Genomic DNA, 22,939 nt, shown 5'->3' with positions numbered 1-22,939 from the left:
GTGTTGTGTACAAATTGCATTTACTCTGAACGTTTTACGGAAAGGGGGAAGACATTTTACGAATTTTTCCCTTCCGACGGCAGCGGGCGCTAAAGCGTCTAACCAATAAAAAATGTACACAAGAAAATGCAAGATTTTTGACGGGTTGCGTTCTCCTTGTGTGGGGTGCTGTGTTTGATGTTCCAAGGTGGTACTTACTTATCGAACCCGTGTACGGCCAGAAGTAATAAATACGTGTGGTACTTGCTTATCGAAGCCGTGTATGGCCAGAAGTAATATTTAACTCAAATTTAAGGTTACTAATTCGTAATTTTATGCTAACTGCTTAAATGGAATAAGGGCACAAAATAATATTATCTATTTGTTTTTAGCTCTTATTCTTTAGTATTTTATCCTCATTGTATACCATTGCGTCCTGTAGGGCTACTCATAAGCTAAAATCTAGCTTCGTAGCCTGTACTCAATTGAATAAATAAATAAATTTGGGTACTTTACAATGCGTATTTTATTATATCAGATCCAGTTACAGATAACACTTCAGTTATATCACCAGGAATTGTTTTACATTTAGTTTCCATTTTTGAATAAAGAAAATCGGAAATTAGGTGGTTATTGCTTAAAAAAATACCAGTAACTGAAAAATGTGAAAATCATACAGAAAATGTAGCGACTAGAATTGAGCGATTTATTAAACAATCAATATTTAAGAAAACAGATGTTTTTTAAATAATATTTTCCGGATAATTTAAAAAAAAAGTTAAATAGCCGTACCAATAATGTACGTCAAATATGACAAAACGCAACAGTTTTTGTTCTTTGTGTGTTCCGAACACCACTTAGCGGAATAGTATATTTTCTGTTTCCATCAAAACCATCACCATGGATACTAACATTGGATATCGATTGATATCAACTTCCGGAAGATTCAGCGAATTGAAAGGGACCGATTGAGCATAAGCGCGGACTTAACCAGTCTATTGTGGCGTAGCCATTTTCCTTTCAAGCTCTAGTTACCAATAAATACTTTAGATTTCAAGATAAAAATTTCTTATCATTATTTAACTTAATCCTTAAAGGGAATATAACCTGCTATTTCTGTCACCCACTCCCAAAAGGTTTGGCAGCTCCCCTATGGCTTTCCACATTTTCGGCACTGCTTAGTGGTTTGCTGCCGAGGTAATTCCTTAAATTGTTGGGGCTCTTCCGTAAAGAACGTATTGGAGGTTATATTCCCTTTAATAAGGAACTGCGCAATGTGTGGCTTTATACTTGTGTTATTACAGCCATCGTAGATACACTGCAAGTTAAGCTAGACAACTTAGTTATTTTAAGTAAAACTTACTGACTGAGTACGATAAAGGGTTTAAAATGTATAACATGGGATAACAGAAGGCCCCAAAGTCAATGCACACCATGATTAAAACAAAACACCACGAATACCAAAATCGACTCAAAACCTTTGAACAAAGGCACAAAGCTACAAATAATGGGGTGATACGTAAAAATCCAAGTAATTCTTTAAATAATAAATTACACCATCTTTTGAAAAATGTATAACTATCACATACACCCGTGTAACGCTGGGTGCATTCAAAAACCTTCCGTTTCCTACCAGAAAAAATATTATCACAAGTTTATGCTATCTCTAATAAATCGTGTACCTTCGCAGGCGAGGGCAGTTTTCAATGCCTACGATTTTCCCTCTGAATGTGGAAGCATACGCCGCATAACGACTGAATATAATCGCCGGTATTACTCCAACTATCAATCTAAAATATGTACCCTATATTATCATAGTAAAAGTTTTAAAAATTTACTATGACCCATTTCGCCTCATGAAATGAATCTTGAAAATTCATCCCGGGCCTGCATTAGCAATATAGGAATATTTCTATCGGAAAATATATTATTGGGGATTATTGAATAATTATTACCTTTCAACCTTCTTTTACGTCACAATCGCCAATCGGAACAAATGGTAACACAATCAGAAGTATGGAGTTATTTTACGATTTCAATTATTGAATGCACCCATTATCATACATGTATAAATATACTCAAGTGACAAAAAAAAATTGATTGAACATATTAGTTGATACAAACGGACTTGGATCACACGAGTTTGTGGAAAGAAAAAAAGCAAAGACAAATAACAAATTACATCCAGCAGATATACAATATCTTTCCCATACTAATTTTGAAGCTTCCTCAACGTTATGATCTCGAAAAAAAAACTATTTCTGACTTTATTTTTCCCAGTCACTGCATGAAGTGTAATCCAAAATAGCATATTTCCACATTTGCAACCTTTTCCCGAAGGTAACACTATGTTGTTTTTTTTTTTTTGGGGTACATAACTGCAATCCAGGACGCAAACTCTTATTTGTCCATTTTAAGTGTTCTGAATTTTACAAAAAACCAGAATAAACTCCACTAAATAAACTTAAAACTCTAATAGTTAGTTTAGTAATCAGTACCACCAAAAGTCAATAGACAAAGTATGTAATTTTAAACTTTATCCCCATGTGAATGCTTTCCATACAACCAAAAATAAGAACCCAGCCTTCCCTCCACCCTAAAAGAAATATCGAATCAAAAGTTCTCAAAGTTTAAGACTATAGAGTGAGAATTTGTAAAAGTAGTGATAGGCAATACTAAAAATCCTGGTAGAATTTTGGAAAATATTTTTCATTTTTTTTTCAACTTCTTTGATTCATCTGCAGATTAAGCATATACCATATTAATGTATCATGTCCCAAATTGGGTTGGCACCCACAAGAGAGGATTAAGTAGTTTCTTATATTACATGACATGAGGTCTGATTCAAATTAGAGCCTTATTATTTAGAAACTTATCTGGTGTAAATGCTACAAAAAAACTTACTAATAGAGAAACTGGTTCATTTACCAGAAAAATATTTGGCTCCTGTTACATTTTTCATAATCAGTTTGTTTTTCACGTTATCAAGTTAGAGGCATTTACTTTAATTAGTTCCAGTATTTGAAAATACAAGAATAACAAAAGTAAAAAAATAAGCATGCCTGGAATTTCAATAAATAAGGAATATCGAAATACGGTATACTAAGTGTAACAAAAAGAGATTTTAAAAAAATGTCAGATATAGTTGAAAAATGAGCTGAAACTTTCCATTACATGTATAGTTTGAATAATTTTATGGCTATGACTTTTCCATGTGCAATTTTTGCACTTTAAAAAAGCTATTGGCCAGTATGTATTTTTGAGAAACTCTATTAACAATTAAGAACTGGTCTGAAAATAAATTTAAGAAAAGGCAAATACAACACTGACAAATAGCTTTCACAATTACAAACGGTTGAAAAACTATTAATTTTAAAATAATTATTAACTTTAACACTACATTAATCATTCTTTTTGTCTCCTGTAGGGGATGTAACTCCATTCGTAATTGGTGTGGCTTGTTCATTTTGTAACTCTGCCGGTTGAGCCAAATTCCCATCCACATCCTCCCCACTTATACCAAATTCATTAACTCTCTTGGGATCTACTCTATAGATCCACCGTTGGTAAAGGAATATTAAGAAGATTATGTCTGTAAATAAAGAGTAAATCCAGTTTCAGAAAAATATTTAGCTAGAAAATTTTTATATATTTACCATCTCGAAAGCAACCTAAGCGGTACATAGTTGGCCTGAAAAGAAAATTAATATTATAACATTCCAATTTAATTTTGGGGTGTTATATATATCCTTACATTTTAATCACAAAGGCAAAAATATCGTCAATGAATGTGTTCAAGAATTTATACGTTAACATCCTCCATGGTAAATGAGCGACTGATTTCAGTTTATAATTTATAAATAACTGAGGTGTCATCATAATGAAACCTGTTGAGTTAACAGTTTCAGTACGTTATAAATAGAAGCATCTAAAAAGGTTCAATTTTATCTGTAGAAAGAGGAGCCAAGCGCTTACCAAATGTTAATAGGAACCCATAGAGCATACTCAATACGAAAGAGTACCAACCCTTATGTTCATGGTAGATTACAGAGTAGATAGCATACCCAAATAGTAATGGATAAAGTAACCAAGAGAGGTATCGAAACGCTATCTACACACGTAAAAGAGAAAAATCTAAGTTCCATATTCCCCCAAAAAGTATCTTCAAGCCAAAATAATAAAACCTGTTTACCAAATCATATTCTTTAGTTGGTGAGTCAACATAGGAGCTTTTCTCTGTATAGCTCAGTCTAGGAAAAATACCAAATAATTTATTTTCCCTATCGACTTTGATGTTAATAACTTTGTGAATCTTCCAAAATTCGATGATTAGTCCCACAAAAACTGATATTCGGACCATCAAGTTCGTATCATTATCCAAAACATAAAGCAAAACGATCAAAGACTGAAACACGTTGAAGAAAACTGAACGGACTGATAGACCTTCCAAAGATTTACGATTTTTCCAAAATTGAATGTCTAAGAGACAAAAAAAAACTTAATTTTGAATAAATTTTAAGTCAATTGGGTTATTACCATTTTTAAAAGCGAGAAACTCAAAAACACTGTGGACAATAGAGATCACAAATGTTAATCCTAATAAATAGGGAGAGGTTTCAATCAGAGCTTCCTTTAGAGAATCTTGTTCATCATCACTCTCTTGCATCAGATCTTGGCCTAAGAAAGACATCCAACGAGACCTCATAGCTTGGGCTGTGTACAGTTGCCAACGGAATAACGATAATGGTTGAAATGTTAAACTTAAGCTCAAGGTCCTATTAAAAATACGCATTAGAAGTCAGACTTAAGATAACTAAATTAATAGACAACAATCTCACTTTGTAGTCTCATTAATTGGTGTATAATCCCTCAACAAATTCCAATAGTCGTTGAAGTAGACAATAGGGAAATACTTCCCAGTTGTGGGTTCAAATTCAATATCTACAATGCAAATTATACTCCATAAGAAAAATCATGGCTAAAACTATTCAAACTACTTTTGTACATTCATCCAATGGAGGTGGTACATGGCCCCGAGTCCAAGGAGTATGATCATCTACTATATTAATGGTTAAGTTGGGATGCCAATGAGAAGAAACCTCCACCATTTTTTCATTATCAACCAATTTCTAAGAATAAAATATTAATGAAAGAAAAATAAAAAGTTTGAATATTTGTTATGAAAGATTTACAGCAACATCTTCTGGTGATGCAGATGTTTCTCCAGTCAGGAGATTGTGCGTTTTTGTGAAATGACGTTTTTTGAATCTATTGAGACCTAAAGTGCAAATAAGAGTTAGAAATAACAAAGTTAGTAAGGTTTTTATTGAAAGGAAACCAAATTACGTTTATATTTATGAACAGTGGTAATGTAAGAATATCTCTCCTTATCAAGTGGATTGGGTGACATTCCACTTTTAACAAAGAAAATATGGCCCCATAAACTTCCATTATTTTGCACCCGCTGTAATTTGAAGAATTTTCATTAACTTTGCATTATTTAACCGACTTAATTCTGAAATTACTTCAGGAATATCAATGGAGGCTTCTAGTGTATAAACACTATTTCCCTCTGGTCCTCCATACCAGTCTCCATAAATAATATTTGGTATGTGCCACACCAAGTTCTTTTGATTAAAATCAACGATTAATTCATCCTCAGATAAGTAAAAATATAAATCCTATGAAATAGTCATTTTTAAATATCAGATAAAAAAATTTGCCACTAAATATTACCATGATAGTCCCATTGCTATAAACATTTGAAGATCCTTTGACAGCCATGGGCGATGTTTGGCCATTACCACTACTATTTTGATTAGTATTATTTGTGGATGGTCTTTGAAAAAAGCTACTGATGAAGTATATGATAACTGCTCTCACAATAAGCCCTTTGGCTATTGAAAAGTAAGATGTTTGTGCAGGCTGTTGAGGTGGTGGAGCTTCCTTCGTTAGTGAAAAATTAAATTTTTTCATTACCATAAAAAATTACATTTCATTAAATAGATTGAGAAACTGAATGTTATCTCACTCTCCTCTTTGATTTTTATTAAGTAGGCCACCTAAATTTTAGGCCAAGGCCTTACCTCTCCATTGGAATTCTCCGATGTGGCAGCTTCACCAGAATTATCATTTGTAGAAACAAGTTCTTGACTAACATCATTATTATTACTCGCCATACTTTAATTTATTCAATTACTTCGAAAAATACTTATTTTAATAGGTATCTCCAATCATAGAAGTGAAAGTAATCCCAATACCGCTAACGAGTCGAAGCATGAGTTACACCATTAACTTAACTTGAACAGTGCTGCCTACTATGGGATATTTTACGTTCTTTAACTCTTATTTGAAAAAAAAAAATTAAAACGTCATACATTACGAAAATTAAGCTATTATTTGGGTTTAATTGTTTCTGTTCAATCAATAAATCACTCATAATTTTAAATTATAAAATATTATGAAATTAAAATTGATTACTTTTGGTCATAGACCATAGGAACCGATAGGAACTATACTTATACCTAGACGGAGTATTGCCCGCTAGAAGGAATTCGCTTTTTGTGCCCTCTTTTCAGCATTGGTTTTCAGTCCCGCGCACGGCTCATGTGTGATATGGACAAAATTTATAAGGTTTACGATTAAATATTTAAAACACGACCAGTTTTTTAAATTAATAAAATATTAATAAGTACAACCTTCTTAGAACCGCGGTTAAAGTAAAATTACTTAAGAAATGTTAATATCGAATTATACTTCCCAGTTCCCCTTTTGTCACTCCTAAACATAGACACAGGAACTATACTTATACCTAGTCGGAGTATCGCAGGCTGGAAGGCACTCCCTTTTTGTGCCCGGGTTGAGTGATATGGACATAATTCCATGGCGCCACCAAATCATTTATTGGAGAATGGAGAAACTGTAAAAAGCGGAAAATTCGAACGCTGGACGCAAAAACGTGCTAGGCTTACCGCGACTTATAAAAATGGTTTAATTTACGAAAATAAAGAAGGTAGGAAAATATTTTATTTTTGGGAAAATACAACGCAAAATTAAATATTTTATGTAAATTTTAACTTCAAAAACCGGAAAATGGTACAAACTTGTGTAGTTCCCAATTGCAAAAGTCGGTCACCAAAGGAAAAAATACCATTTCCCAAGTATTTCTTGGTTTTAAAACCTTGTATTGTCCATTTTTCATAATAAAGAGTACCTCAATCTAACTTAAACTTGTGCTCAAAATAGCTTAAAGCAATAAATTGATTGAACTTAATACCCGGAAAGTATCATTTTGTTTGTGGAAAACACTATATTTTTACCCAATTCGTCAGCGAGGAGAGTAGAACAACAATCCTACGTGTAGGAACTTCACTGCAGCATATAAAAACATGTTGGTTACTAAAATTGAAACATCAAAAAGTGGCAACGTAATTGCTTTTTACAACACTCACCTTCCAAATTTTGTTCGAGGTTTCAGTTCCAACCAACGAACTTCGAGTTATTGAAGAACAATCTCTAGAGGAAGAAATATATTATGTTTCTTACTGATGAAACATCAACATCCAACATCTTTCGAGAAAACATAATCCGTTATATGGCTGGATTTGTTGTAAAGAAATTGCGTAACGCATTAAAATGCCAAACATGTTTACGCGCCTTAGACGAAAGGCCTTCCTCACTATCAAATCTTAACTATGCAAATTATTCAAAGGACCCAACCAAACATTTACGCCTTTTAAAGGACAATGGTGGACTATGTCATCCAACAGCTAGTGTTGCCAAGATTTGTAGGTTGATGTTATGTTTACTATTGTAATCAGGGGCGGCGATATAGGGTACGCAGGGTACGCAACTGCGTGGGGGCGCAAGAGGTTTGGGGGTGCATTTTTTCGAGGACTATAAAGTGAGTAAATTTTATAGTTGGTAAAGACTGGTTTAAATTTGATGTAGTTCAGTCTTTAAACACGAGTAGATAATTTAAATGCGTTACGAGTTTTACGCTATTTCATTTTAACTTACTCTTCGAAGAATTAGTTCATAAAGCAGGGTACACGCCGGAGACTTTTTAGATTATCTATTCGCGTTACGAGATTTACTCTACTTTACTTTAAGTTTTACTGCTTAGAATTAGATCAAAAAGCAGGATACATGATGGACACGTTTTTACTCTGTGTTACATTTCTATGTTGGAGAGCTTAATAAGGAGACGGGTTGTTTAAATTTAAAAGTAACATATAATGTGATATTCGCAGTGGCGGCGCCAGGATATTACTATGGGTAGGCTACTTAATTCTTTAATTTGGGGGCCCCCCCTTTACATACACGAACTAAACAAAACTGTGACAAAACCGGTTTATTTTTAATAATTTACAAAAGAAATGTACATGACTGTTAAATGAGCGGCTCGTGAAATAGATTTGAATCTTTTAATTAATTCATTTTCTACTTCAAAATCTCGAAAGAAGAATTTTGAAATTTTTTGAAAAACGTTTTTAAATAAAAATAAATTCTATAATCTTCTTTCTAAATAGCTCCAATATGTTGAATTTATATATCTATATCTATATATCTATTGGGGATGCAACGGTTAACCGGAACCAGAACCGGAAACGATAATATTAAAATCTAGGAACCAGAACCGAGTTTTTTTATAAAGATAAACGGTTAATAAAGGGTTCTAGAACTTTTTACCACTAAGTTGAAAATTTACTAATTTATAGGGATTAGGAATGCTTGTTCGTCATTCAGTATGCTTCCCAACCCTCCTGCTAGATAGTTGGTTCCTCATTATGTAAATATCACCAACCATTAATAAACTATTTATTACTTTTATACATTCACGACTATGTATTATTGGAAGTATAGACAATACCACAACAGTTGACTAAGAAAGCAGTGAGATACTTCGGGCCGCAGCCCTTCTCAAGCACGTCTCAATATAAGTTTTAGCTCGCAAGAAAAGTTTTTACTCATTTTTACTATAGAGTTTTATTAATTTATATTTTATAAAACAAATTTAACATTTATTAAACATAATATATTTTAGAGAATTATAATAATGAATTATTTAGAAGAGTTAAATTTCAGTTTTGTAAAATTTAATTTTAAAAACTCTATAGTGAAAACCGTTCCGTCCGGAGTCGGGCGCGAACTCACGATCTTCAGATTGCCAGAAGCGCGTGCTCAGTAAAGAATGCCTGTGTGGATGGCGGCCATAATTCCTCAGTAGATGGCGACGTCGAAAGTCCAAATACGAAACTCCGCCCATAAAATAAAAACAAGCAGTACTTGAAGCCGAGAAAATATGGCTTCTAGATCGTTCTTATACATAAATTAGTTCTTGGTTACATGAAGTTGTTTTCACAGCAATCTAACTTTGTTTCTCTCAGTTTCCAGAGCCTTTTGCAGTGTGAGTAGCCTGTGTAACTCAGTTGAACAAATTTGAAATTCAAAATCCATCCATACGGATTAAAAATTTTAAATAACATTAATCACGGAATAAAACTATTTTATCTTGGACATCCGAAGACGTTTTGGGAGTTTTAAAGTTTCCGTACAACAGTAGGTGCTAGATGTATATTATTAATCTCGAGCGTCTCCGAACTGACCAAATCATTATGTTAGCAGTAAGTACGCTATTAAGTTGTTTTTGTATATACCGATATCACAAATATTATTAAACCATTAAAATTGTATACTTTTCTCCCGGTTTTGTTGAAGGGAAAATCCAATTTGCAACTTCACAAGCTTCAACCATTTTCAGATTTATTTAAATTTACATAATTACTATAGTTAAATTATTATAATTCATTCAAAATTGTAAAAAAAAAAGTAATATTTCAAACTTCACATTTTTTTTCTTTATTTATGATAATAAAGCCTATTACAAGTTACAGGAACTTCCTTAAAGCCTAAAAAGTTTGGTTTTTCAAAAGCTGTAGTTTGTTTCTTACGTCTATTTCTAGTTCCTTCAGAATGGTGTGGTGGCGCTACGTACTTCTTCCCTATAACGCATGCCACGGGGGGGAGGGGGGATGAAATTTTCAAAAAGAAGCTCTTTTTTCCCCCTGGTTGGGCCTCTACTTATTTTCTATCTCTATGACTGAAATCGGGCACAAAAAGCGGGTACGACTAAAACAAGGAAAACCCGGAAAACGAGGAAATCGAGGAAAATGAAGGAAAACTACCAAATAGTAGTATGACGGCTTTTTCACGCTGAGCGCAGCAATTAAACCGCGGAAAATAATCAACGAGGAATTTTTGCCATGCGATAAACAAACGACGGAAAAATTAAATAACGATAATTTTCGTGTAATATATATATATATATATATATATATATATATATATATATATATATATATATATATATATATATATATGAAAATTTTACGTTCTCGTACCTACAATAATTGAAATATAAAATCAGAAAATTGTAATTATAACTAAATCGAAGAATATAGTAATAAGTCGGCCCAGGCCGTAATATTAGTTCCACATCAGTGTATTCGAGTGAGCAAACCCATACACCCTTAGTAGACACAGGTAGGCAAACTAATACAAAAACTGTTGAGGCTACGTGATTTCTTATCGTTTGATATAAAAATTTCCATCCTAAGTTAAAAAGTGGGTGCCGCCCACCCTCAGGATACCCGGGTGGGCAAACCAATTTAAAAGCTGTTGAGGCCATGTGATTTCCTATCGTTTGATATATAATTTACCATCCTATGTTAAAGAGTGGCCACCGCCCACCCTCAGGATACGCGGGTGGGCAAACCAATACCAAAGCTGTTGAGGCCATGTGATTTCGTATCTTTTGATATATAATTTACCATCCTATGTTAAAGAATTTTGAAATTTTTTGAAAAACGTTTTTAAATAAAAATAAATTCTATAATCTTCTTTCTAAATAGCTCCAATTTGTTGAATTTTTATATCTATATCTATATATCTATTAGGGATGCAACGGTTAACCGGAACCAGAACCGGAAACGATAATATTAAAATCTAGGAACCGGAACCGAGTTTTTTTATAAAGATAAACGGTTAATAAAGGGTTCTAGAACTTTTTACCACTAAGTTGAAAATTTACTAATTTATAGGGATTAGGAATGAAACTAAGAACCGAGAGGAACCGTGTAAATTCTAGGAACCGGCAAAGCGCAAATTTAAGAACCGGAACCGAGATAGTCTGAAAACATGGAACCGTCGCATCCCTAATATATATATCCATATATCTATATATAGCTATATCTATATATCTATATATCTATCTATATATATATATATATATATATACAGGGTGTTACGGGTAAGAGTACCGAAACTTTCTATGTGCATTCTATGGGCGATCTCTATGAGTAGAAAATGCCTAATAAACATGGGTCCTAAAGTGCTTCGTTTCAGAGATATGAGCTCTCAAAAAACTACCCCAAAAACCGGACACAGCCTTAAATCTGGCAAACAATATTCTTCCTTGAACCAAATTGTTTTCATTAAACTATCAATTGTTTTTTATCCGTGAGGCGAGAAACTTTAATAACAAGTGGCGAAAGTTTATTAATGTCCTTTTAGAAGTAAAATGAGTTTGAAAACAAAGCCATAGAATGCATATCAGTACTTTTATCCGTAACACCCTGTATATATATATATATAGAGAGAGAGAGAGAGAGAGAGAGAGAGATATATATATATATATATATATATATATATATATATATATATATATATATATATATATATATATATATATATATAAATATAAATATAAATATAAATATAGATATATAAATATATAGAAAGGGGCGCAAAATCTTACGCCGCGTGGGGGCGCTACTAACCTAAGCTCCGCCATTGTATAAGTTATATTAATAAATTATTTTTCGCAGCTCCATCTACCGTGTCGTCGCTTTTCCACGCCAAACAACATACAACTTACAACATACAACACTTAACGACAATCCGTCCATAGCAATAGTCCCACTTCGATATATATATATCTCGATGTGCAACTAAAAAGAGGAATTTTTGCAAGCGACTAAAACGAGGATTTTTGTAAATCATATACAATCGCCGTCACGTCGTGCGATAGATGCCGCACGGAAAATTAAATTACGATAATATTCCAGTAATTAAGGGTGTTTATGAAGCAGCTAAATGCTAATTTTACGATACTTTAAATATAAAATCTGAAATTCGTAATTATAACATTTTGTTTCAAAATCACGGAAATAGTAAAACGAAGAGAAAAAAATTATACGAAATTATTTATTTATTTATTGAACATTTTAATTTTAAATTGTCTCTCTCAAACCTTCATACGTTAATTTAAACGCTTATTACGAACAATTCCTTTAAAAATCGAGGAATTGACTAAAACCCGGACTTTTCCGTTTTATCATCCACATCTGGTTTTATACCATCGAAAACCTGGGTTTTCTTAACGCTACCACGTAGCCTTTTAACTGTTCCGTATCCTCGACAAGTTTGGTCAACATCGACGTCTTAGATTAAAAGTTGTATCAAAAGTATCGCGGAAGAAGTAAAACGAGAATAAATGAATTATACGAATTTGAGAGTAATTAAAGCTATTTATTAACCATTTAAATGTTAATTCGAGTTTCTCATACTTACGATGTATTAATATAAATCAGAAATACGTTGCTAAAACAAATTTCTTTGAAAACCAGGAAAATCTAAAACGAGGAATTTTTGCAAGCGCCTAAAACGAGGATTTTTTAAATCATATACAATCGCCGTCACGTCGTACGATAGATGCCGCTAGTTGTCTGGCGGCTGAATATTTCATTCTAAGTGTTTTCCTTCAAATGGACAAACCACGGAAAAATTAAGTTACGAGAATTTTCGAGTAATTAAGGGTGTTATTGAAGCAGCTAAATGATAATTTTACGTTCTTGCATACACGATAATTGAAATATAAAATCTGAAATTCGTAACTATAAAATTTTGTTTCGAAATCGTGGAAATAGTAAAACGAAGGGGAAATAAATTATACGAAATTATTTATTTATTTATCGAACATTTAAACAAGGATTTAAAAAAAAACCGGAAAACTAAGAAAAATACATAGCGAGAAAAACGCGGAATTGTTGATATAAAACGGTAAAGTTATATTGATTATATTTGAGCGACGTGTTATGTTCGTGGTTATTTTTAAAAGTGATTCATGTGCGAAATAAAACAAAAAGAGTGTTTTTTATATACAATAGGCCTATTTTCCTCTCGGGATTGTTAGGTAATCGGTGTCCATCAGGCTGCATGAGGATGGCGAAGACATTGCTCTTCGTTGATCTTCTACTGCTTTGACTATTCTCTTCTGATCGGAATGCCCTGGATGGATGGATATCATCTTGCGATGAGAATCTCGTTCACGACTTTGCGCTAGGGTTTCAGCAAGGGGTCTTTTCTTTTAAGTTGACCAGGAATCCATAACGCTACTTATGGATTCTTGGTTAAGTTAATAGTGATATTCGAGACCGACTTCATCGCGCATTCTTATACTGTCGTATTGGTTTAGATATGACACTTGGACTGTCAGAATCTTGAAAATTAGAATTCTTAAGTTTTTGCGCTCTGATTTCGGGTTTGGTTCTGCGGTTTGAAATATAAACAACTGGTGACCTCATGTTTTATGTGGGTCATTGATTAATTTAAGACTCGTGTATTGTGATGCTACCGATGACGTCGTTTTATCTAGGAAAATTAGCTCGTGGTTGCGGGGGGTGGGGGGGCTTAGTGGGTCTCGGGATTACTTTTAGTGGCGCACCCTGGTCTTTAACACGGATTACAAGCGGGGGAGAACGCTGAAGCTGGTAGTATCTATCGCCGTAGCGAGTTACGTGTTCTTGACCTTGCAGGATTGGAAAATCACGCTGTTGATGGAGTCTCGTAACTTGGTGGTAGGCCTGAGGCCTGCGAACCTGAAAATGGTTTCATGGGATCGCTGTGAACTGAGGGAAATGTTGCGGGTTTTGTCTTTTGTCCAGCGAATACCTCGGGAAAGTTTAGGGAATGTACGTATTGCACCACGGTCATATGACAGAGAGAAAAACAGTTTAATTAGCACTATAATGTGAGGGATTTAATTTTAGCTTTGCTGAAGGCAGGGATTTAGTTTATAATTTATTTTAATATAACTGTTTAATTAACTTAATTTTATATTACATAGCGAGGGTAGACCGAATTATATTATCTGTATAAACCATATTTAATTAGTATGTGGCATCCAAGAGTTTTTTAAGTTTATAGTTACCGTAATTTTAATTATATATATTAGATCTTTGAATTCTAAGACATTTGGCATATTGGACTTTAGGAATACTCACGAATAACTATTAATAAATAGCCAAACTAGTATCTTATATACACACAACAAAATGGTCAAGCCCAGTTCGTTTTTACTCCTCTAGGGCTTATGATGAGCCAAAAATTGTTTGGGGCCCAAAGACAAGAACAAAGAAGACCGAGACGCAAATTACCGGTGGGCCAAAGAACAATACAACCATTGGTGTAATACTGGAAGTCGATGGTCCGAAGTGTCTAGCCCTACGAGTACTGAATTAGTGTTGAAAGCCCAATTCAAACTGCTGATGAAAGATGGGTTGCTTACGGAAAGCACGGGCTAAAGGCCGAGTTTCATTTTCTTAAAGAGCATATCCGCTTGAAAAACCTTTTAGAAGTTTGGATTAAATGCGAGCAGAGACAACACTCGCAATTATCTGTCAGAGAAGCTTATGTATTGTTAGATATACCGGAGGATATGCTAATAAACATAAAGCACTACGAGGTTACCGTTGAAGACGTCCCTAAAGTTAGGGGTCTCTCGCCATGTCGAAGACGATTAGAATATGAAGAAGAATTATTTGAAAAAATGCCCAACCCGATAATCGATCAAGGCTATGCCTTAACTGAAGATAACAAACTGACGATCTATGACCGTACAGAAGTACAAAAAGCGGTCCAAACGAAGAAACGGATAAAAACGAAAAGGAAAAGCTTATTCTCAAAGCCTCCCATGTTGAAACTGTCGGAAATAAAAGCCACGAAATGTCGACGCAAATAACAAAGTCGTTCGAGGGTGAAACTAAAATTGCGCCAAATAACGTCAAATGACAAAACCGAAGCGTTCGTATGTAACGATGAGACACTAGACTTCGATGGTTGTTTAGATAATATCCTCGTTAAAAATGTTTTAAGAAGTGATTTCGATGATGAAAACTTCAAGACTTTGAAAGCTGGCGAATGGATCTCCTCGAGTGTGATAAATGGAGCAATGGCCGTCTTGATTAGAAAATTTGCCAAAAAAATGCCGTTATTTTCGTACCATTACGAATACGTTTACAGCGATTTTTTCAAGGCGGCGACGAATTCTTCGGCTAACCTCCAGCGAGTAGCCACTTACCTTCGCGCTAACGAAGCGTTTAACAAATATATAATCGCTGCCGTAATTCCAGATAAGCCATTCGAAAAGAACGTCCATGACCAAGAAGATTTTTATACTACACTCTTAAGAAAAAAAGGCTCCATGTAGGTCGGAAAAAGGGTTTCCAAAAATGTCCCTTATTTCGAACCCTTTTTTGACCTAGTTAGAACCTATTTGAAAGGTTCCATTTAGCATCCCCAAGGGTTTTTATCGAACCCCTTATGGTTTTATTTAGCACTGTTAGGGGTTCTACCTGACGCCGCCTCGGGTTCGATTTGACCGCCATCACAGTTCCATCTAGCGCCGAAGGGAATTCCAGCTTAAACCGCTTACGGTTCCGCCTAACACCATCAGGGGTTCAATTTTAAGCCCTTCATGGTTTCATCAAGCTCCGTCAGGGGTCCCTCTTCGCACCCCTACGGTTCTACCCGACGCCGCCTCGGGTTCGATTTGACCGCCATCACGGTTCCATCTAGCGCCGAAAGGGGTTCCAGCTTAAGCCGCTTACGGTTTTATCTAGCACGTCCAAGGGCTCTTCTTCAAACACACCACGGTTCTACCCAACACCCCATAGGTCCTTTAATAAGCATATACAGTTCTAGCAAGCGCCTCTAGGGGTTTATGTTTAAACCCGTAACGGTTCTACTTTTCCGCTTAAGAGGAGAGGTTCATTTCTAAGCCCTCCACAGTTCTAAGTACCACCTCAACGCATTAATTTTGAAAATCCAGCATCTCCAGGGATTCTATTTCAACACTCTATAGTTCTATTTAGCACCTTCAGAAGTACGGTTCCGCCCTTCAACACAAAGAATACTACTTCAAATCCTATAAGATTGTATTGGGTTTGCTTTAAATTATACAGGGTCTTTTTTTTTGCTCGGAAAAGTGTTTTTTTTCAAAAACTATTTATAGTACCGATTTCAAATTTGGAAGGTCAATTCTCTATACCGGGGGACATCAGTTTGAGAAATTTGAGCGTTTTCGGTAATGTTTTTCACCAATTTTGAAAAATTATTTTTCGACCACTAGGTGCGAGATAAAAAATTTCTATTATAAAGTTGTAGGCCGTCATCGAAAACCCTTAAAAATTGTTCACTCGACGAAAAACAATTTATTTATCAGTGAAAATTCGAGCTTGAAAAATTTACAAGTTGGTGAAGCCAAATTACGATTGTTTGAAACGATAATTGAAACCGAATTACCTAATCCAGTTGAAACTTTGGTTAAAAAAACGACCGGATTTAAAAAACACGAGGCTATAGGTCAATCCTAAACATGCATTGGGTATTTAAAGGAAAACTTTGGGAGATTATTATCAGTGTTTGATAATATTTCGAACAATGCCTCGTTATTCAGTAGCTGAGCGTACCGAGATAGTTGCCATTTACTATGGAGAAGCAGCGCAAAACCTTAGAAGAGTGACTGAAATCTTCGCAGAAAGACATCCAAATGGAGCACCATCTGTAAATACAGTAAGACGAGCAATTCACGATTTCAATCAATTTGGTAACTTGCAACCTAGGTTTCGCGGATTGGTTAACCGGATTTAGACTTCGAGAACAATGTACTCGCGTACTTTGTGGCATATCCTCGTCACAGTTGCGCTAACGCCGCTGCTGATTTGGGTTGTTCTGCAAATCGTGTGTGGAAAATTCTTCGTAAGAATCGCTATCACCCATACAGAGCTACGCTCCACCAAGGACTAATTGACGGAGACCATCAAAGACGTTATGAATTTAGCAACTGGTTACTAAATGCTGTCCAAGAAGATAGACAATTTTTGCGCCATGTTTTGTTCTCCGACGAAGCGTCATTTTCTAGAGATGGGCCCTTTAATCATCAAAACAGCCATCTTTGGTCTGACATCAACCCACATTGGGGTTTTGAATATCATCACCAGGTTCAATTTGAACGGGTCAATGTTTGGGTTGGACTTGTTGGAAACCGTTTAGTTGGTCCCTTTTTCCTGCCGACGAACCTCAACGGCCAAAGGTATTTACATTTTCTACAGAACGAACTGAGTGACGCAATCGACGACCTTCCATTGGCTGAAAGACGTCAGTTGTGGTTTCAGCAAGATAGCGCCCCTCCGCATTTTTCCCGGCAAGTAACTGAGCACCTCAACAACGAGTTTCCTGAAAGGTGGATAGGGAGAAATGGTCCAGTGCATTGGCCAGCAAGGTCACCTGACCTAACACCGCTGGATTATTTTCTCTGGGGATTCGTTAAAGCAAAGGTATACGCCACGCCCATTGAAACTAGGGAGGAACTCATTAGACGAATAATCAGTGCTTGCCGAGACGTCACACCAGAAATGGTAGAGAAAGCGTTTGAGAACTTAATTGTCCGCGCACAAACCTGTGTTGCAGCCAATGGTGATATTATTGAAAATGTTTTGTAAAAATTTATGTGAATAAAATATCTGCATTTAAAAACCAAACGTGTACCTTTTTTCAAGTGTGAAAACTCTACTACGTTTGTATTAGACTTGTTCCCTTTTCAATTATCGTTTCAAACAATCGTAATTTGGCTTCACCAACTTGTAAATTTTTCAAGCTCGAATTTTCACTGATAAATAAGTTGTTTTTCGTCGAGTGAACAATTTTTAAGGGTTTTCGATGACGGCCTACAACTTTATAATAGAAATTTTTTATCTCGCACCTAGTGGTCGAAAAATAATTTTTCAAAATTGGTGAAAAACATTACCGAAAACGCTCAAATTTCTCAAACTGATGTCCCCCGGTATAGAGAATTGACCTTCCAAATTTGAAATCGGTACTATAAATAGTTTTTGAAAAAAAACACTTTTCCGAGCAAAAAAAAAGACCCTGTATACCTTAGCTTTGTCAGCCTACTTTCTTTATGAGTTTTATTCCAATTAGCAGGATAAATCATGAAAAATTTTTTCTTGTAAGTGAAAATAATAGTATTTATTTTTGCCAACAAGGTTGCAGGCAGCAATTGACATTTTTTTGGGGTATATTCCCAAAATTACCTAATGGAAGTACTCCAACATTTTACAAAATATTTTGGGGTATTGTAGCTGGAAAACAAAGTACGAAGCAAAAAGACAAACAATTCCTTTTTTTAAATTTGAGATATCTTCATCCGAAACAATAGCGTTGGTGTGACGTGCTTCGGTTCAGCCTAAAAGAAAAAGATCAGATGTTTGGTATGAACTAAGAGTTTTTTTATCAATGATGTTGAGTCATCCATCATTGATAACAAATTCCCTCCGAAATAAAGAGAGCGTTTTTAATTACACATTATTTAGCAAAATTTTAAATGGGCTTCTTAAAAATTGTACGTTTAGCGCCCTAATTATGTATAATCGTATACTAACACGATAATTAAGAAATTACTCAATAAAATTGGTTACGGCTATTTGTGCATAAATTACTAATAGGGACTAGGCAGCATGACGTAGGTCACCTATGCTTTTTTCAATTGAAGAAAAAAAAAGGATACCAGCATGGCGGCCATAGCAAAAGGTGTGACGTCATGCTGCCAACTTGCCAAGTCCCTATTCAAAGTTTGAAAATCGAAGGTTCTTTATTTCGCACAGTATTAAAATCAGTTCAAGACCAACTATAGTTTCTGCTTGTTTAGGCTATAGTGCCGTTGATTTTAAAATTTTTGAATTACTTACCTCGTAGAAGAAAATGCTTCACCAACTTTAAACGCCGCTGAGCCATGGAGCCGATCTAACTGTACACCAAAACCGCGAAACAAAAATGGTAGACCGTAGACGGGAATTTGGACACGAGAAAAATTAAACAAGTTGGCAAGTCAAAATGTACGTCTCCTCGGAAGAATTGTCCCTAGTGGTATTAATTTCTCGAGATGGCCCTTAAAGATATACCTGCAATTCAGAGTTAGTTACTAAAAACGTAATACCGGTTCAATCCCGCCCGGTATAAAATTTTAATTAATAATAATAATAATTGAGACGAAACAACCGAGTTTAATATATTCAGAATATTATAAATTAAGTAGTTACAACAGTGAGTTAGACGTACTAAAAACAACAAAAATTACCAATAGAAAAATATAAAAGAATATTCAACCAAGAAACAAGTTAATCCAAATACTTCGAAATCAAGAATAAATAAACCCAAACACAGAAAGTTGAAAAAATTATGTGAAAGGAAAAACGAAAAAAAAAAAACTTACCGTTAGCAATACACGGCTTACAACGTACAATAAATGACCGTAGACAGAATAGTTAGGGCTCTTTAAAAATAAAAACAAACAAACCCAACTGCAGTAAACATCTTAATCCGTCGTAATGACGACCCAGTTAAAAACCAGACCAACATAAATGTAAGAGCACGATGTATACAGCTCGAAATTTTCTTCATAAATGAACCATTACGCTTGAAAACTAAATACGCTAAACACACAATAGATAAAAAATATACGACTGAAAAAACGAAATAAATTACAAAAAACTAACTAGTTGAACCAACCACGGGTTCTACCCTTTAACCATCTAATCTGCTGACTGCGCTAAAACAAGATTTGACCTATAAGTTTTCATACGTTAAAAAATGTAGACTTTAAAAACTATTAATATACTCTTCCGCTTAAGCTGAGCTTATAATTTTCAGCGAAGTATAACGTGTATCGGTGGTTCTGTTTTAGAACACTCGCCTGTCATGCAAGAGGGTTCGGGCTCGAATTCCGCCCGATGCGATCGCAAATTGATACATTCGTCTCATATCGTGTGCCATTGTCGTCTGTAAGCTGAACTCACCGAAGTGAACAGAGTAAATGTAACTCTAGTAGCATACGAAGATTGCCAGGCGTTTTGTAGAAACTTATATATTAGATATTTTACAATAGTATACAGTGTATTTAATATAATCAAAAGTTACATAATTACCAAAAGTGTGTCAATCGGACCTATTTCGTAATGAAAGTTACGAGCGAAGTACAAGTTGGGAGGGAAGAAGTTAAAACAAAGAACAGAGGAACTAACTTGTAAGTAGCACTGGTGAAAGCTAGTGTATTTTATGATTTTTCGTCGTTCTGTGGAGATGCTATCGCCATCTTCCTATATAATACCATAGACTAAAAAAAGAGCCAGAAAGGGCGACAATAAATAGTCTTATGTGGTCGATCTCGAGTCGAGCATCCACAAGTTATAATATAATTTTTATATTATATCGTTTTATAGTGTATTATAGTGTATTATATTGTATTGTATTATATTTTATATTATATTATATATTATATATTATATATTATATTATATTATATTATCATTTACATTTACAATTACATTTACAATTACATTTACAATTACATTTACAATTACATTTACAATTACATTTACAATTACATTTACAATTACATTTACAATTACATTTACAATTACATTTACAATTACATTTACAATTACATTTACAATTACATTTACAATTACATTTACAATTACATTTACAATTACATTTACAATTACATTTACAATTACATTTACAATTACATTTACAATTACATTTACAATTACATTTACAATTACATTTACATTTACATTTACATTTACATTTACATTTACATTTACATTTACAATTACAATTACAATTACATTTACATTTACATTTACATTTACATTTACATTTACAATTACATCGAATCGAAATCGTGTCATAAAACAGCTTACAGCCAACAAGTTATGCCACAAGGCGTACAGAGTCAATCAGAAAAAGAAAACGTTTTAAATTAGATTAAAATTATACGTTTGTTCTTCGTCAAATTTTGACAATCATAAGATAATAAATTTATCAGGTATTACGCGTACAATTTAGAAATTTTTAAGAGAATAAATTATAAAGTATAATACATCAGAATTCAGAAAACTATCAAAGAATAAATCGATATAGTATAACATATATAGATATATATACATACACACACATACATAGAGTGCCAAAATTAAGGAAGATTTAAAAATAAAATGTGAGAAAAGGTTAAAATACTAATTTAGTAAAATGTTCTTTAAAGCTAAACATTTGTTAAAAATATCGTTTTTAAAACCAACAGAATTATATGTAAACATAAGACGATTTGTCAAATTAGGTTCACGCATCTCTATATAAAAAGTATTTCTTTTCCGGTTACATCTTGTATTACAATTTAGTGACAGACAACTTAAAAGTTCCGGACACTGTATACGCGCCATTAACAGATTATTCAAAAATTTAATGTCAATTTTTTTCTATGGAACTATTAATAGAGTCCAATTTATATGCACTTTTGAAATCTTCATAAGTTTCATGGACAGAATTTAAATTGGGTGTTGATATTACATTACACAAATGGTATACCTTTTTTTGAATTTTCTCAAGGTTGTTCTAAGTTGGATTCACAAGTACTACCAAACACTACAGAACAGTAAAGGATTGAAGGCTTAATTAATTGTACAATTTTACTAAACACTGCACAGATTTCAATTGTTTGGAAATTTTAAATGAGGCGCCTAATAATTTATTCGATTTAATTTTAGTCTGATTAGTATGAAAAGTAAACAACAGTTTATGATCAAAATGTACGCCCAGTTTTTTTAAAACAACTTTGCCGCACTCTAGTGAACATATTTTGGTGTCTAAAAATTGTTTGAAAACGAACTTTTCTTTTCTGTTAAAGAACTCGAATTCGACAAGAATACATAACAATAATTTCTTATTAAAAAAGGACTTTAACATATACATTGCGTCGCCGTCTCGGAAATTCATTTTAGCGTGGTACGTTAAATAAATTGACAATTTGGCTATATTAATTAGAATTGTTATTAGTTTAAAGTTCAAAATTTTTACTCCAGCATAAACCCAGTAAAGTTTATTCTCTAATTTAAAATTGGTATTAAAATCTCTTATAAAATTTTCAATATCGGTTAAAAACATTTTTGTTATTTCGCATTTGAAAAATATATGTTTGATGTCGCCTCTATGTTTTTCGCATAGTGGGCAGATCGAACTGACATCGTAAAGTCTTCCTGCTAAAATCGGAGTAGTAATATTTGCCATTGCAATTCGCCATTGAATATTATTTTCTTTGGGGAAGAAAGTTGAAAGCCATACAGTGTTTAGTTTTGGATTCACACCTTGTTTCTCGTCGACTATTTTAAGGACTCTATCTTTAAGGTTTTCGGATACGGGTAGAATTAACCTTTTAATTTGATGTTTTGATGTTTTTTCAAGGGGGATTAATTCATTATCTAAAATTATTTGGAGGTTCAATTGGTAATTTGAGTATTGATTTTGGTTATTTGATTCGTATATAAAATCAAAAGTTTCTTCGCATAGTTTAACAATTTTTTTCCACTGATTCGATAGAGCGCGTTCGGTTTGTGGTCTTAGATTCCCATTTATTAATGGATTTTTGAAACACGTTTCTTCTTTATTAAAAATGTCACTGTAAAACGAATATCCAGGGGTCTTCCATTTCGGGTGATAAAAATCCAATACCAAAAACGGGTTGTAAAGTATTGGGAGCTTTAGGATTTCAATGATGTTG

At 33.9% G+C, this 22,939-nt stretch overlaps 2 protein-coding genes across 2 annotated transcripts in view; one reads left to right on the top strand and one right to left on the bottom strand.

The window, feature by feature from the left end:
• The window catches only part of LOC149948480 (beta-alanine-activating enzyme-like), a 341,035-nt gene that overhangs the window by 199,667 nt on the left and 118,429 nt on the right, over positions 1 to 22,939 (top strand). The window lies entirely within an intron of this gene.
• LOC149948482 (putative lipid scramblase CLPTM1) lies at positions 2,961 to 6,262 on the bottom strand. The gene is made up of 13 exons (XM_090173513.1): positions 6,066 to 6,262; positions 5,716 to 5,925; positions 5,505 to 5,660; positions 5,326 to 5,443; positions 5,172 to 5,257; positions 4,985 to 5,108; positions 4,818 to 4,920; positions 4,516 to 4,754; positions 4,172 to 4,458; positions 3,955 to 4,090; positions 3,734 to 3,866; positions 3,636 to 3,670; positions 2,961 to 3,571 (listed from the first exon to the last, which is right to left on the bottom strand). The coding sequence occupies exons 1-13, from the start codon at positions 6,156 to 6,158 to the stop codon at positions 3,381 to 3,383; spliced, it is 1,911 nt and encodes a 636-aa protein (XP_090029639.1). The 5' UTR covers positions 6,159 to 6,262; the 3' UTR covers positions 2,961 to 3,380.

The sequence above is a fragment of the Leiobunum rupestre genome, chromosome 4 (assembly GCF_980474605.1).
Source record: "Leiobunum rupestre chromosome 4, qqLeiRupe1.1.hap1, whole genome shotgun sequence".
Lineage (NCBI taxonomy): Eukaryota > Metazoa > Arthropoda > Arachnida > Opiliones > Sclerosomatidae > Leiobunum > Leiobunum rupestre.
Note: the sequence above shows the minus strand (reverse complement) of the source record. Positions and strands in the feature narration are given on the sequence as shown.